At 38.4% G+C, this 17,643-nt stretch overlaps 1 protein-coding gene across 2 annotated transcripts in view; it reads right to left on the bottom strand.

Moving 5' to 3' along the window:
- Window positions 1-17,643, bottom strand: part of LOC127967973 (receptor-type tyrosine-protein phosphatase gamma) — a 225,749-nt gene that overhangs the window by 55,463 nt on the left and 152,643 nt on the right. For both annotated transcript variants that reach the window (XM_052568742.1, XM_052568743.1), the window contains exons 5-6: window positions 8,163-8,258; window positions 2,968-3,034 (exon numbers count right to left, since the gene is read on the bottom strand). In XM_052568742.1, coding sequence (XP_052424702.1) covers window positions 2,968-3,034; window positions 8,163-8,258 — 163 coding nt within the window. The remainder of the gene's footprint in view (window positions 1-2,967; window positions 3,035-8,162; window positions 8,259-17,643) is intronic.

The following is a 17,643-nucleotide window of genomic DNA, read 5'->3' as shown; positions in this document are numbered from 1 at the left end:
ACCCCTCCATTCCAGCCCCTACTCTAACCCTTCTGAGCAAACCAGATCAACACGCTCCAGCAAACAGGCCGCAGTAGTCTGAATGGTGTGGACAGAGTGAATTAAAAGGATGAATAAATGCATCTCTGTCTGCTCTCCTCTTGTAGTTTATTGTATGACTCAAGGGGTCAAGGCTTGGCTGTACAGTAGATAACAGTATCTATAACTAGACCAATTTGGGACAAATTGGGACCTCAATTGGCTCTTTGCAAAGACCCGCCCCCTTTGTTACTGTTGCTATGTCCGACAACCCATGCCACTCTCACACTAAACATCATGTTCTCATGCAGTAAAAATTAATTGAGGCGCAAAGAGGAAACTGACAATGCGCTGACAGACAAAACAGAACAGGTTACTTCTGGAAATCCAATGAATAAATACTGTTTTGTGGCTCTTTAATATGTCGTAACAGATCGCTGTAGCATCTCAGTTCAAACGGCACATGAACGAATCATCTTTTCATATTTACTAATAGCATGAAATAAATGTGAATGAACTTCAGAAGGTATTTTATCTCAACTCATGAAAAGATGTCAATGCACACCTTTTGTCAAGTTTAAGTCTGCCAAAGTTAATCTACTCTCTGGTTTGTTTGTTGGACAAAATGGCAGATTCTGGGTTATGATTGGTCAAACTGCCAGTCAACCAAACTCCATGAGAAGGGTCAATCATGCAAAAGTAGCCGTATTTTCTGATATAAAGTGCAAAATATTTTTTGTAATCCTGTTGATTTACCATGAAGGAGGATTGTGGACAGAATTTATTTGAAATATAATTTTAGTTATTTTTTCCAAGTACCAAAATAATTGTCAACAAAAACTCAATGTTATATAGAATATTTTAACATAACATTTCTTACAATTCCCATCCTTAGAGCTGAGACAACCAAGTATCATACAGACTTGGGAATGGGCTCCTTTAACCATACAAAACAACCTAGCAACCGCATAGCCATGTCCTGGCAACACCTGAGCACCATGGAGGTGACTTTTGATGACTCACAACGTTTTTTTTAGTAAATCAGCCTCATCACATTCTGGTAACTCCCATCACCGTCATCAGATAGAGTGTCATAATCTTTGTAATCTGGCAGCAAGAGAAGGCAGAACTATTTTCAGTCTTGGTAAAATCCCTTTTGTGTGGGCGCCGTTTAAATTGAGTGCCATTATTACACTGCATTAGAGCTGATCTCTTTGTCAGAATGCTTTTAGTACCACGGCCTTCCGGATTACACCACGACTTCGTCATTCTTTCTCTCTCGCTCGCTTTCTACGACTGTCTCAGCGGGCAGCACAAATCGCAGGCCGGTAATTACCATCAAAGCCTCGGCGTGCCTTTAAACTCCGCACGGACACATAGAGAGATGTTCCTGAGATGACTGAAAAGCAGGCAGAACAAGAGTATATTAACTAAGAAACCCTTAAGAGACGTCAATTTGCTCTGTCTGAATCAGGGACAGACCTCGCTGTTTCATCTCAGTTTTCCGGAATATACCGTTCGGTTCATGCTGGGAGCAGCTGGTGGTGCCTTCATCATTTCAGAGCTTTTAATGTCTGGAAGCGGACAGAAGGAACATTGAGGAAATTGTAGATGACTTTAAGAGGGTCAACTTACGTAAGGTACTGTCATCTTGTGAAATCAAAATGATCTTGTGCTGCCCCTAGCACAGTTAGCAAATATTGAAATTCTTTAAAGGGGAAGAATGCTGTTTCTTAAATGTTAAAATACTTTATAAGTATAAAGTTAAACTATAAGTAGCTCATTCTAATTGTATCTTAAATTGTATTAAGTACAATAATGGTCTCAATGTACCATTTAACACTGATCCTACCAGAATGTGAATAAACAGCCCATCCTTGTGAAAAGGTATTTTAATGGGCCAATGCTAGCTTTTGGTACTTTTTATGTTTGTGTATCGGCTTGTGAGTCCTCTAACAGCACTTCTGTTCATCCATTTGGAGCCTGAGCGTCCACCCTTACATCTGTCATCAGACAAAGATTGCAAAAAAAAAAGAAAAGAACAAGTGCACAAAATTACCCACATTCCCGTCTAAGCCAGAGACAAAACTACAGTGAGTAAATGATGTGTATGCATGAGTGGGTGTTTGTCTGTTTGCCAGCCTAGATATATGACAAGAATATATATATATATATATATACACAGTGATAGGTTTGAGCACACTTTCTGCTCAACAATCCCTTGATTTCTGAGCCTGATCTCCTGACTCAATATCATCATCATATCATCATCCTGTTAGTCAGAGGCCGCAGGGGCCTGAGGCTGAGATCCTGTCAGAACTGAAGCGCTGTTTTACAAACAGACTGACTAATAGCAGACGAGTCTGCTTTGTTTATTCCAGCATGTAATACTGGACACCAACAAATTATCAGTTGTTATTGCGAATGCACGTATCTAGTAAAACTTATTACATGTGATACAATTATACCGAACACTCAACTTGAACCACAATATTTTGTTGGAATATTGTTTAATATAATATAATATAATATAATATAATATAATATAATATAATATAATATAATATAATATACATAAAAAAAAAACTTGTCCCTTTTAGCACTAATTTCATTTACTGATTGTTTTCTTAAAAAAAATGTGAAACTAGCTTTTCTAATCTTTTTATATTCTATATATTTGTTTTCTTTTTTATAATACAATTAACAAAAGAAAAAAAGCACTAGTCCACTCTATTCTTTTTCTATTCTATCTGTTTACTTTTTATTTATTATATGATAAAATAAAAACTTGTTACGTGTACTATGTTAAGCTTACGGAGACTTGTTATAGCATTTGCATATCATTGCGCTTTTGTTGATTTTGATTGCTTCCATTGTCCTCATTTGTAAGTTGCTTTGGTCAGAAGTGTCTGCTCAATGACTAAATGTAAATGAGTGTATTCTACTCACCGTGATGAACCACTCCTCTTAGTCCATGAATAATCGGATCAACTGCAGGATTGTCCTTCATCCCCACCTGAGAAAGAGAATGAATACAAGAATTACGAATATATGTTGGTTGGTTGAATGGATGGATGGATGAATGGATAGATTGATATAGAAGGCTTTGTCAATTTTTGACACAGGAAAAAGCTGGTAGAGGGTCTGAAAGGAACACATGATGTTAGTGCGCTGTGCTGATGTCATAAAAAGCGAAATGATTGCAATCACACAAGCACCCCCTCACATAAGAGAACCCATTGTGCATCAAACGGCTTCAAAAGCTGCCTGTGTTTGAGATGCACCTGAACTGACTGAATTGTTGAACACAGACAAAAGACTCCAGTATGCAATAAAGCCTGAAAGAGAAAAGCTACAGTAGTGACCTTTGATGTGTGTGTGTGTGTGTGTGTGTGGGCTTAGTGAAAGAGAATGATAGCTTGTTCTGTGCTGACTATATACAAAAATATAATGGTTTGAAAATAATTTTAGTAATCTTGACCCTACAAAAAGCACAGATCAGGGAAAATCCATAACAGGCGGAGCACTTCCTTTGCTTGTCTTGGATGGAGGTGTATCAAATAGAGGTTTGTGCTTTTAAGAAGCCCCCATAGGGTTGAATCAGGAGACAGGCTTTGACAGAGAGGACCCAAGGGGTGAGGTCTGTTGTTAAGTCTGTGCACGTGTGTGTGTGTGTGTGTGCTGGTTGTGTATCAAGAAGGCCAGTGCTGGTTAGCCGATCTAACCAACATTCCCATGAGGCAGGAGTGAAAAGGATTCACACACTTCCACTGGTCCTTAGCCGCCCTCTCTCTCACACATAAATCTCTCCAGGCTCTTTGAACACTCCTGTGCTATTTCTTGCATGAAAGAGAATTCCAGAAGCTCGATGCAGGAAGTGGGTGCTGAGAGGGAACGGCACAAGTCTGCAATACAACAACTGTCTAGAATAGTTTTCTTAGACACTTTTCAGCCTCAATGTAGAGATTGGTCACTGAGGACACACAGAGTCAAAACAACAGAGAGAAAGACTGGCTGGCAACAAACAGAATAGGGTGTTTGTTTGTTTGTTTTAATGCCAGCCTCTGGGACTAATTTTTTGTTTGTGTGGCCATTTTCAGAAAATTTCACGGCAAAAAACGAACTGACGGACGGACAAACAAGCAGTGAGACAGACAAAACAAAGGACAGACAGACGGAAAAGAAAACGGAAAAGGACGTGTACAGACATACAGATAAAATGGAAGACAATTACAGAGACAGACAGACAGATGGACAAAAACAAATGACAGACAAGTAGAATGCAAACAGAACAACAGACAGAAAAGAATGACAGACAGTCAAGAGACAACATTAGAAAGACAGCTACACAATCACAGACAGACAGACCAATAGAAAAACAGACACAACAATACACACAAACAATGACGGACAGACAGAAATATAGGTAGACAAAGAAAGACAGATTCTTAAGGGGATGTTGCTGAAAACTCAACCCTTTTTTTTCTTTGTAGCTGGAATGGCTCTGTGTAGAGAACAAAACACGGAATCAGCAACCTGCATATTTTTCTTATTTTAGTAGATAGAGAGACAGTGTGAGGTCTCTGCAGGTCAACGACATCAGGAAACTTAAAGGGATAGTTCAATCCAAACGTCTAAATTGTGTCATCGTTTACTTACCATCATGTCATTCTAAAATGACAAATGACAAACCTGTTTGGCTGCCAGCACTCTTCAGAAATATTATTTTGTGTTCCAAAAGTCATTTATGTTAGGGCCAACATGAGGGTGAGTAAATGTTTTTTCATTTTTGGGTAAACTATCCCTTGAATGTGAGGAATAGCTGCCGTCCTACGCTGCCGTAGCAGAACATTCACTAAAAAGAACCAGTTCAAAAGAATAATTTATTTGTGAACCGAACATCACTCCAGACCGTTTGTCTGAGGCTCAGGATTACAGATAATGATATTGTTAATAATGTTCAGTTTCTTGAACAGACCAATTATTGTACTTCATAAGACCTCAATGTATCATGTTAATTTTGTCTTACCTTTATGTGCTTTTGTTGATTATTAAATTCCAGTAGCTACTGACTTGCACTTTAGGAATCACCACAGTATTAGAATCTTGAATGGTCTTAAGGCGGGCGTACACAGTGCGATTTTTGCTGTCGTACGAGTTCGCATGCAATTTTTTTCAATCGTGTGGAAATCGCGTATGCTATGAATTACGAGCCGAGCAGAGTGGCTTACGAGCACTTCCCGACCTCCCGATCATTTTTAAACATGTCTAAAAAGTTTGTGAGCTATCGGTTTGAATTCGTGACATGTGTGCTGTTGAACGAACCGATTTGTTGATTTATCTGAAGTTGACCAATCACAAACTAGGAAAACCACAGAAGAAGAAAGACGAAGACGGCAGCGCCATGGCAAATGAAGACTATTGACCAGGAGGATAAACTCGCTGAAGTCTGACAGGAACAGCGAGCGCTGTATGATGTTTCTAGCAACGTGTTCCAATGCCTTTTTATTTCTCTCGCTCTCTCTCTCACACACGCATAAGTAGTTTACAGGGACTCTCCATAAACGTAACGGTATTCTATATCCCCATACACTACCTCTATCCATCACGGAAAATGCATGTTTCAAATTTCTATTAAACACTGTATAGTATTTTTTATAACCTTTTGGTTTACGAGGGCACAGGAATTGTCTTCATAAACCATGTTTTCATTGTAATACCTATTTCAGATATTTATAAACCATATACAAGAACACAGACACACAGGGTGACCAAACGTCCCGGTTTCCTATTGCTGAAAAATAACCTGTACGTGTTGGAAACAGTCACGGCTCTTATCAATATTTTATATGCAGTTATGAGAGAGGGAGAGCAGTTATATTAGGCGCGTTCCACTTGAAGCAGCGCTGCACAGAATGATCACCTGTATGACATCAAAGTACCGCGATGTATGTGCTCTCTATCGCTCTCGCGGTACTTTAATGTCATACAGTGATCTTTCTGTGCGTGCAGCGGTGCTTCAAGTCGAACGCGTCTATCAACTTTGTGCGATTGCTTCTGGAATTCGCGGGTTGTAAAATCGTGTCGTATATCATCTCGTAAGTACGATTTTCAGATAAACTCACTTGTGCCGTGTGCGTGGACATACGATCTACCGACCATCCGAATTCGCACCGTGTACGCCCGCCTTTAGGGTGAATAAATTAACAAATTTTTAACAGAGCTCATATTGCACTCTACACTGCATTCTTAGGCTGGAATAGTGAAAACATTCTACAAATGAGCCTGTATGCAAGAGGTCACCCCCAAACACCTGCACTTTCTTGTAGATCAAACCCTGAGGTACAATAAATAGCAGCAAACAGCTTTAAACTCAGTTTAAGAGCTCGGTTTCACCTCACAAGTAAAAAAAACACATGCAAATCAATAAAGTTCAAAGTACATTTCAGCAGATGGAAAATAAAAATGCTCATTTATTGTACTGAGCTCAGAGTGAGGTTTTTTTATACGGCAGCTGTGAGCTGTAACAGAGAGAGAAAGAAAAAGAAGAAGAAGAAAAAAATAAAGCCCTGCAAATTGATTAAACCTAAATGAGAAATGCAAATAACTGCAAGCTATAAAGCAGCACAAGATAATAACTTGAAACAATAACCAACAATAAATTATATACAACCTAAAAACGATTTGTTGTGTCCTGGACCACCAACAAGCCTGCGGTTTAAAGTGTATTAAAGAGACAATCTTTGGCGACATATTAGTTTGTGGAATAAATGTTTGTCTTGTAAATAAGCCTATGAACATATCATGACGGATGTTACGACCGCTATCTTCTTTAATCAGGGACAGAAAGACTAAATGGTCAGGCAATAAAGAAAATGGTGTGGGCTCCAAATAAAAAGAGATGTCGAGTGGGACACATGCTACAAAGATATGAGACAGATGCAGAATGAGACGGAGGAGGGAGGGTTTAGAGGGAAATATATACAACTCTAGTCAGATGAGATTTAAACATCTTTTTCCAATAGAAAACCTTGTCATGACATAATAAAAAGTCTTCTAAGCTTTGTGGATTTCTCAGATTATACATTTGTTCTTAAAGCTAAAGTCTGAATGTCTATAACAAACATCTATATATGCATGCATTTTTGCTTCTCTGTAAATTTCGAACAAATTATTATTATTATTATTTTTTTTTTAAATAAGGGGTGCGCTAATTTGATCACAAATACAGTAAAACAGTTATTACAGAAACATTTCTTATCAATGTTGGCACTTAATATTGCACTTTTATTTTTTTCAGGATTCTTTGATGAATAAAAACGTTCAAAAGAACAGCGAAAATACAGACAGAAAGACAGACAATCTTTGCAACATTATAAATACACTTCATTGTCATTTTAATTAATTTAATGCATCCTTGCTAAATAAAAGCATTCATTTATTTTAACGTCTGTCATTATCCAGTTTCTCCCGTTTTAGTTTCTGATGGAACTATTTGCTATCAAAACCAAAATAGTCCATATAACTATATAAAACATTGTTACTATATATGATGATTGTGATATTGTCTAGTGCAACAAAAAACTAAAAATGTAAGTACAATAAGTGCATTATTTAAGCTGTTTTCCTCATAAATACTTCAAATCACCTAAAAATGGTTTACTGTGTTTGTGGGAACATTTTGTAAGCAAAACCTGACCCATTCACTCCCTCCCTCTATGTTCAATTGTTTTTTTTGAAGTGTTTGATGAATCTTTTGAACTCTGGATTATTACAGCCTGAATGCACAGACAGATGTGCAATTTCTCAAATGTGAGAAATTAGTATACAAACCCACCCCCTCACACCCCCACACACACACAGCTCCCGGTTAAAGACTGCGAGCCTTAAATTGCTGTTTTGTAATTATCGCAGTGGGCTTGACAAAAGAACAGCGCAGAAAGGGAGTGAATACGTGTGTGTTTTCCCATATTGAAAACAGCGGCGGTGACTTTTCTGCGAGTGTGAAGCTTCAGTATCGTTGAACTTAATGGGACGAGAGAAAACCTCCTTGCAAAATCAATGCTGTTTAACGCCAGCACTTAGCACTGACAAAGCTCAGCGGCTGAACATGAAGACGCTTTCGAAACCCAGCGAGTTCTCACCTGAAAGAAGACAGCCATGGCCGCGATTACTCGCTTCTCCCGTATGGCTGTGTTAAGACTGTCAAAGTCGTCTGAGTTATACATGAAGATCTGCATCTGTGTGAAAGAGAGAGAGAGAGAAATGTGAGAATCCTGTTAGTCGGAGACCTTTAGCCAATCAGATTGTAATTCTTACATTATCACAGACAAAACACACATAGTCCATTATCAAATCTAATATCTCATAATCTCATAGCCTCTAATCTGTCTCATCCTGTAATCTCCCGAGAGCGCTCGGCTTCGTCGTGTTTCCGTTTCAAACGTCAGGCCCTGTCCATCCTCTTATCACTCTGATGGGATCTTTGGCAGTGGATCAGGCTAATAAATGTGCTCAAATCTCCACGGACCGCAACGCCTGTCTAAATTGGCAGCAGCCGCCTGTTATTCTCCATTGTCAATACCTTTCCCCACAAAAACGCATCAAAAAAGACGAACGGTATTCTCGTTGGCAGATAGTGATCAGTACCGTGTCAGTAAAAGGGCTGGATTTAGCAATGGAGGAACAGGACAGAAACCCGCTGAGTTTCCTGAGAGAGTTAGAGAAGGAGGAAACAATTACAGCTAAATACAAAGACTTCGACGGACCATAACGTCTGATATTTTAAAAGAACCTCCCCTTAAACCAGAGTCGCTCCACCATTCTGATGTCACAGTGATGATGGTTAGGAATGAGTTATGCAATTCACACATAAAATGACTAATCAGAGCTCTTCTATGATACTTTCAAAAGTATTGTCATAAAGTGAAGTCAAAAACGTGAGGGTGATATAACTGTACTGATATTACAGTGAAGAAGAAGAAGAAGAAGAAGAGGAAGAAGAAGAAACAAACAAATAGGTATGCTGTCATAGAACGGCCATGTCAAGGTCAATAATTATCTTAAAATATCAGGCGATCAGATAATTTGATCTTTGTATGGTAAGGGAAGGTTGTCATTTGGTGCGACCCAAAAATTTACGATATTTCTCAATTCATTAATTAATTAATTACTAAAAAACAAACAAACAAAAAAACCTTTTACATATATTTTAAATAAAATGTATAAAATATATTTATAAATATATATTAAATATATTAATAAAGATGTACACAAGGTGTATATCGTATATGGCACAACACATTTTTTAAACGTTCTTAAAAACTTATATAACAACAACAACATTTATTTATTTATTTATTAATTTATATTTTTATTGTTAAGAAAAACAAAGGAAACCAACATGAGAGTACATATATAAAAGCTTGCCTCATGTGTTTTAAACTTGTTTTGAAAAGATGGCTCCTTTTTTTATGGCATGGACCACATGTCAGAACGGAGTCATGTGGTTAGGGGAGGGGTTAAAAGAGGGGCCTGATGACATCAGATGAAAAGAGCCTTGTTTTAGAGACAGGGAGAGTATTTAGATTATGATGAAAGATTACAAAGACTTTTCTTTGCAATAACAAACATAATTTTTTTCACAATAACATCAGAAAACATCAGAGGCATTACATTCCTTTTTTTCTGAAATTATTCAACGTTTCAGGAGAAAACATGGACAATGAATTTTACATCTCCACAGAAGATCAGTAGCATTATGTATAGCCCTCAGTCCAAAGCTCTTGAAATCAAGAGAGGAAGCCTTGATGCCTGCCACATCAGCTTGTTTCTCCTCACTTCTCTTAGCATTGTCAATATTACGCCTGCTGCATTTTCTCGCCTCTGTAATCCTTACACGAGGCCCACTTTGATCTAATTCAGTCTCAAACACCTCCATCGTTTCAGATCACAGAGCGCACGCCACACGCCGGAGAATTCACGAGCCTGCGGGCCTGAGCTTAACGCCTCCATCCGCGGCGTTGTGTCTTATAGCCAGTGATTAATGACATAAATATCTGGACAACTTCTGAGAACATGCTCTCAAATGAAAGTAAACAACAGAGAAAGAGAGAGAGAGAGAGAGATTAACATAACAGGGTCGTGAGTATCTTAACCTCTCACTATTGGAGGCTGTCTGCAGTCTGTTTGTATTCAAGCGGGAGGAGAGGTGACAGACTGTGACACGTCCTCCATACAAGACAGAAAACCATTAACGTTACACTGAGAATCACACGAAAGACCCGCCAGTCTTTACAGAGAGAAAAGCAAGTGTAGAAACCAATGATGTTGATATATGAACATTTTATATAGAGTTTTTTCAGTCTTTGTTGTATTGATTGTTGAGAGCAGCTGGAATGCTGACATAATATATAAGGTAAAGTACATTTTTACGAGGGAATTAGTAAAAATGTACTTTACTGACTGAATTTTGAAGTGTATTCGACTGTTCATACCCTGCAGGTGTCTGAAAGCAGCTGTGTAGAAGACATACCATAGAGTATATGGCTACTGAAAACAGTTTACACACACACACACACACACACACACACACCGACTTTATATAAATATAAATACATAAATCTGTAGCAGTAGGTTCTTTATTCTGAACATCCATGGAGTTTGCACTGTATTCAGAGCTCTGTAAAAGTCTATAAATGCTAAGAGTCGTTTGTGTGTGTGTGTGTGCGTGTAGGAGGGCGACAGACTATGCTAAACACTAAACCACCAGAGCCTTCATTACAGAAATGTCAATAATTTATTCTGATTCATGAAAGAAGGAAAATTATAGCAGTAGGGAGAGAATGAACCTGGTGTCAGCTCACCTTTAATGCGCAACATAAACACAAACAGTTGTGCACACTCGCACGCATGCAAATACACGCAAACGCACAAAGGCACTAAAGGGCATTGTTCAATCAAAATGCAATGGAGCAGAATTTACAATAATGGAGCATTGTGCTCAAGCCCTGTAAAATAGATGAATAAATACAATAAAAACACAATATGATGATTAACCCACCAGAGGCTTCATGCAGTTAAACAGTTCTACACAATCATTAGTAGTGCTTACTATGGGTATTCATCATTTTCATACTCCAATTCAGGGAGTTTTAACAAACCTGTAGGTATTACAAATACAATTCCAGATTTGATTTTTGACTGATAGACAATAAAGTGCTAAATCTTTCACATTTACTCTAACCTAAGCCAAATCTAGAGATCCTGCATAGAGAGCAACAGAACTACCAGGTTCATGACCCAGAAAGTTAGTAAAGGTATCAATAAAACAGTCCATGTGACATCAGTTGTTCAAACTTAATTGTGTGCAAAAAAAAAAGAAAAAAAAAAAAGACTTCATTCCATAATTTCTCCTCTTCCCTGTCAGTCTTTGCCATGTGTTCACAAGAGAACCACGATGCATCAATTATTGATGACTCATTTTGCACTACACAGACTGTTGTCCAATCAAATGCTCTAGAATGTGAAAGCCCCGCCCCATAATACCATCTTAGTACATGACTGACTTCTTGTTAGCTGGTTGCACATTGTTAGTTGTACTGTGTACTGTATGTATGTCTAACTATGCATAACCAACTAACGTGCAGAAAATCATGGTTCTGATTACCAAAAACAACAACAACAACAACAAAAAAGGATATGTCCCACACCAACTTCCTGTTTCAACAGGACGTGTAAATACAGGGGGGAAAAGAGCTTGTAAGCACACAACTCATAACTCACAAAGAGCAATAATATCGACATTTCTGTGTAAACATAAACACACATAGGCTTTTACCTCTGACAGGCCAGAGAAGCCAAAGCCAAAATGTAAAGGGAATAAGCAGACCTCTGACAGCCCTGTGTGTGTGTGTTTGTGTGTGAGAGAGAGAGGAGCGAGTGTCTACTCTGAGATCATTAACACACAGGTCACTTACAGGTATCTGTGTCTTGTATGTACTTAGGCAAGTGTGTGTCTGTGTGTGTTTGAGCGGATCTCTGCAGAGTTTCATTAGCACACAGCTCAGACACGGCTTGTGAAATCCTTTGCTCTGGTTACACATATCACTTACAGTCCTTACAATCGCTGTTAGCCAAACAGGCAAATACACACAAGACAGATGGAGCTAAAGAGTATGAACATGCTAGCAGAGAGCAAGATATTTATTTTTTTCAGATGTTGTAAAATAAAAGGCTGCGTTTTGAGAGAATAAAAAGAAAATCGGGCAGCAGAGAGGAATTCTAAGCAAGTCTACATTTAAGCAGACACTCCAAGGCTCAGTAGCTTGATAGTCCTTCATCAAAATGATTATTCAGTGTAGTGATGGAAAGCCTTTTTCATTTCTGCTCTCCTTAAAGTATTTATTTTAATGGACTGGATAAAAAAAAACACACACACAAAAAAAAAAAAAAAAAAAAAAAAACACACACACACACACACACATTACATCACATGTTCTTATTAATGTTTTTGTAAATATATGGTATGTTTCATGAATATACTTTTTTTCCCTCCCTCAAACAAATGGTCAGTGAAAAGATGTTTGAAAAAAATGTTTATATGACCAATTAATGTTCTGACGTTTGTAGATTTTGCAACCTTGATAAATGTATTTATTTATTATTATTATTTTATTCACATCAAAACATTAAATAAACTTGAAATTAACCCTTAAAAAAACAACAACAAAAAAACAGATTGGATAACAGGGTTGAAAATGTGGCCTAAATTACATTGTCTCTCAGAAGGAACTAGCTACCAGGGACAAAATATTGGTGTGTAGTTATTCATAATGAACTTATAATAAAGCTAGAAGTATTTGTTTTATAGTTTATAATAACATTCATAACAGGGTTGAATATTTCAGCATGATAATACTGTACCTGACAAACAAATACAAATAAAACACTGCAAATATTTTTACTTCTATCTTTAGATATGGTCCAAATGACGTGATTTCTTGAGCGTCTACGTTTTAAGCAGTAGCAGGGTTATATGCAAAATGTTTGTCACAGATAAATATTATGTTTGTGGAAATTAAATTGACTGAATATTAATTAAATTGATATTTTATGGATACAACAGAAAAGGCCTACTAATGTTAGCAAATTGGTCAGTTAGCTGTGTGAACCAGTTAAACCAGATCAACCAAACAATGTGTTTTCATCTCAGCAGTCAACTTAAGAGTGTTTGATCATCTGCGATTGATCAATTAAACAGTTTCTGTCAAATATTAGAATGGCAGCAGATGTTTTTTCTCTAGGTGTGGGATTTTGAACATATGCAAACCGTGTCGCTTTGCTGATTATGCACTCTTTAACAGATGTTTCGGCGACTGACACTCCCCCTGTGTTGCAGAATCTCTCCAACGTGGAAGAATCTTCAATAGCTACCACTAAAAATAGCTACAACTGAAAAAAAGGCACAATATTACGTACACGGGTGGAGGTAGCCTAATCGCTAAGGCCTTGGGCTGCTAATATAAAGGATACGGGGTTCAATCCAAGGTAAGAGGTGGAATTGGGCAGTTACTGTGATCACAATCCAGCTTTATAACGATTGTGCCCTTTAGCAAGACACTGAACCACAGGCTGCTCCATAGGGGCCGTCCCTGAAATTAGTCACTGTAAGGATGATCAGCAGGCACTAATGGCGACTTTCACAGGAATCTCACTGAGATGCTGTTTCTCAGACGGCTTTGAAGAACATTATGATTGGGAATTCACAGACTAAAATCTAAATTAGTTCTCCTGCTCAACAGAGAGACGGGCCTTGATCTACAATCAGCTTTCTTCCTCTACCTTGTCATCCCGTTCGCTTTGTTCTTTGGAGCAGACCTGCCCATACTGTAGATTAGTACTTCAATCCTTAGACACATAACGTCCTGAAGTCACGGGTAGGGAAACTCTGGCATAGTAGGCATAGATATATATACTTAGTTGCCTAATTAGTGGCCGTTTCTATGGGCTGTGGGAATCTACTTATATATATCTATGTCTACTATGCCAGAGCATGTACTTGCGTCATGTTGGACGTTGGACATTTCGGTGAATAAGATAATATAAATACTGTTCAGTTTCACAGACTGACTGATCATTTCATGTCTTTACACATCAATGTATCGTCACGAGCCGCAGGGTTTAATTTGGATTCGTTTTTTTTTACTCTCAAAGCTGTGATTCCCAATGTCTTGCTTTATATGACTGACAGACTGCAACAGCTTGAGTTAAACATCTTTGTTTGTGTTCTACTGAAGAAACAAAGTCACCTCCATCTTGGATGCCCTTGGGGTAAGCAGATAAACATCCAATTTTCATTTTAGGGGGTGAACTATCCCTTTAAATGTATGAGATACATGGGAATATGACGTTATGAACAAGAAAACACGGCTGCAAGGTGAATCGAACCCCTGATAAGTTGTCCTTGCAACAACTGTGAGGGGGTTTCCACAGCATCAACATTCACAAAGCCAACAGAGCCCAAAGGTAAACAAATGGATTCATTTAGGATCTGCTCCTGAGGAGAGACTGCAATTCTCCTCACACCAAATGGAGGACGAAGGGAAAAAAAACAGGCATCATTACTTCAGGGGAGGCTCGACTTGGTTTCTTACGTTGTTTTGTTTCTGAAAAACACGTAAGGTAGCCCTGCCGAGAACCGAGCCGACGACAGACAACACCAAAACAAGCCACTCTGCCGTCAGAGAGGCTTTGAATGCAGAAGCCCTGCTGTTCTTCAATGCTGGAATCGCTTCAAATCTCCCGAAATGACTACAACTACCCCTTTCTCCGAACCACATGGGGTCTTTACATCCTTTCTGCTCACATTCCCATCAGGGTCAAGGGCAGTGTCTAGGACTACGCTTCCCTTCGGCTGTTGGCTCCCCGTTGCTACAAGACCATCAACAGCTCTTCAGAACTTCAAAGCATGGGAGGAAGTGTCCTTTAACCCGCTAATTATAAACCAATCAGGAGCGTCTCATTTTGGCTCACAGGGATACAGACGTCTGGGATTGGCAGGGTTTCTTTGTCTTCCAGTGCAAACATATTGACCTCCCTCTCAATTCAAACAGGAGCCAATTAGCCATCGCCGCTGAATTAATTTAGCTTTTGTTTTATAAAAGACTCAATCCGTGTCCCCGGTGTTTGTTTGCAGCTCAGTCATCCATCAAGGTCAACAGGGTTTTGAATTAGAAATAATGCATGAATACCAGAAATAATGTATAACCCAGAGAATAACCTGTCATTAAGAGCTTGCCTGATGTGGACATTGTGTTTGCACAAAGGCGACTGGCTCAAGTTTTCAAAATCAAAGAGCAAATGAAGTATTGACAAACTGGCACTTCCTCTTTAGGAAGGGGGCGCATTACAATGCAGGTGGCAGAGTGCGTCTACATGCAACACGTTCTGGATGAGTGCACAAGCTTTAGTCTATTTGTCTTACGGACCCTTTCACATCAACTCCTGCGCTGTCTCGGATGTTAATTATGTCGAGATGGGGACAGTTTTAAAAGCAAAGACCAACTAAAAGGTGTAACCTCAGAAGAAGATAACGCTCACCAGCAATCAAACGCTTGAGCTAATGTGCCTCAGACGGAGTCAAGGTCATACGTTTGTTTTGTTACATGTGTGGAGAAATGAGAGATGGTCTTGCACAAGATCAACCAGAAGTTTGACCTCAGAAGACAATAATGCTGGCCTGAATAACAGGGGCAGCCAATCAGACGCTTGGGCCATTTTGCCACAGTGTACAACGGAATCAAGGTCGCGAACAGTTCTCTAAAGTTTGTTTTGTTCGATGTTCAGAGAAACGAGAACACACCTATCTTTATCTTTCTCATCACATATTTAACAGCAGAAAGCATGACATTAAGAATGCAACAAGAACTCAAGTCTAATGCATGTGTAATTAATCATATCAGCTGGTAGGTGACAAGTTAATGGATCATCTTAATAAATATTCCATATGCTCTTGTGGTGGCATGGTTACACACACACACACACACACACACCCTAGATGATCCATTCCTCTGAGTGCTGAATTTGAGTGACGGGACACATATTGATTTCGGCACTTTATCCCTTTAAAACAACGGCCGTCACCATGAGAAAGCAAAGGAGATAAATGAGTACTGCGGTCCGCAGGGAGCTGAGCCTAAAGATTTCCCATCAGTCCTTGCTCTCGCCGACCGAATGTCCGCTCCACAGCTCCAACATCATTCCTCCTTTACTTTATATCTGTTTGCTCTTATTGGACACTTTCAAGAAAAAAGGGTACAAAATCGTGCCTGAAACTCTTAAAAATTAACTCTGAAAAAAGAATGCATTTTTCTTTTTTTTTTTACACATATAATTAGACAAATGTGTTGATTTAACAATAAGGAAATGTTTGTCAAAATTCATTTCCTAATGAATAATTACGCAATTCTATTACCACATTAGGCAGATAAGCAACTCTGTTACCAGAAGTTAAAATAGCGTTTTGACCATGATTTATTTTTTTTAAAACAATTGAACATTAGTTTAAAAGAAATGAGTAACCATTTAAGAATATATATATTATTTATTAATAATAAATAGGGTAACAGAGTTGAATGAACCAACATTTGCTAAATAAATAAATAAAAATAAATGAATAATAATAAAAAACAAAAAATAATAGTTTGCCATACTGCAAATTACTTCTAAAAAGGTAATTTACAGTATTGTTCAAAATAATAGCAGTACAATGTGACTAACCAGAATAATCAAGGTTTTTACTATATTTTTTATTGCTACGTGGCAAACAAGTTACCAGTAGGTTCAGTAGATTGTCAGAAAACAAACAAGACCCAGCATTCATGATATGCACGCTCTTAAGGCTGTGCAATTGGGCAATTAGTTGAAAGGGGTGTGTTCAAAAAAATAGCAGTGTCTACCTTTGACTGTACAAACTCAAAACTATTTTGTACAAACATTTTTTTTTCTGGGATTTAGCAATCCTGTGAATCACTAAACTAATATTTAGTTGTATGACCACAGTTTTTTAAAACTGCTTGACATCTGTGTGGCATGGAGTCAACCAACTTGTGGCACCTCTCAGCTGTTATTCCACTCCATGATTCTTTAACAACATTCCACAATTCATTCACATTTCTTGGTTTTGCTTCAGAAACAGCATTTTTGATATCACCCCACAAGTTCTCAATTGGATTAAGGTCTGGAGATTGGGCTGGCCACTCCATAACATTAATTTTGTTGGTTTGGAACCAAGACTTTGCCCGTTTACTAGTGTGTTTTGGGTCATTGTCTTGTTGAAACAACCATTTCAAGGGCATGTCCTCTTCAGCATAGGGCAACATGACCTCTTCAAGTATTTTAACATATGCAAACTGATCCATGATCCCTGGTATGCGATAAATAGGCCCAACACCATAGTAGGAGAAACATGCCCATATCATGATGCTTGCACCTCCATGCTTCACTGTCTTCACTGTGTACTGTGGCTTGAATTCAGAGTTTGGGGGTCGTCTCACAAACTGCCTGTGGCCCTTGGACCCAAAAAGAACAATTTTACTCTCATCAGTCCACAAAATGTTCCTCCAT

This window comes from Carassius gibelio, chromosome B11 (genome assembly GCF_023724105.1).
Source record: "Carassius gibelio isolate Cgi1373 ecotype wild population from Czech Republic chromosome B11, carGib1.2-hapl.c, whole genome shotgun sequence".
NCBI classification, from domain to species: domain Eukaryota; kingdom Metazoa; phylum Chordata; class Actinopteri; order Cypriniformes; family Cyprinidae; genus Carassius; species Carassius gibelio.
The sequence above is the reverse complement of the archived record's forward strand: the minus strand, read 5'-3'. Positions and strand labels throughout refer to the sequence as shown.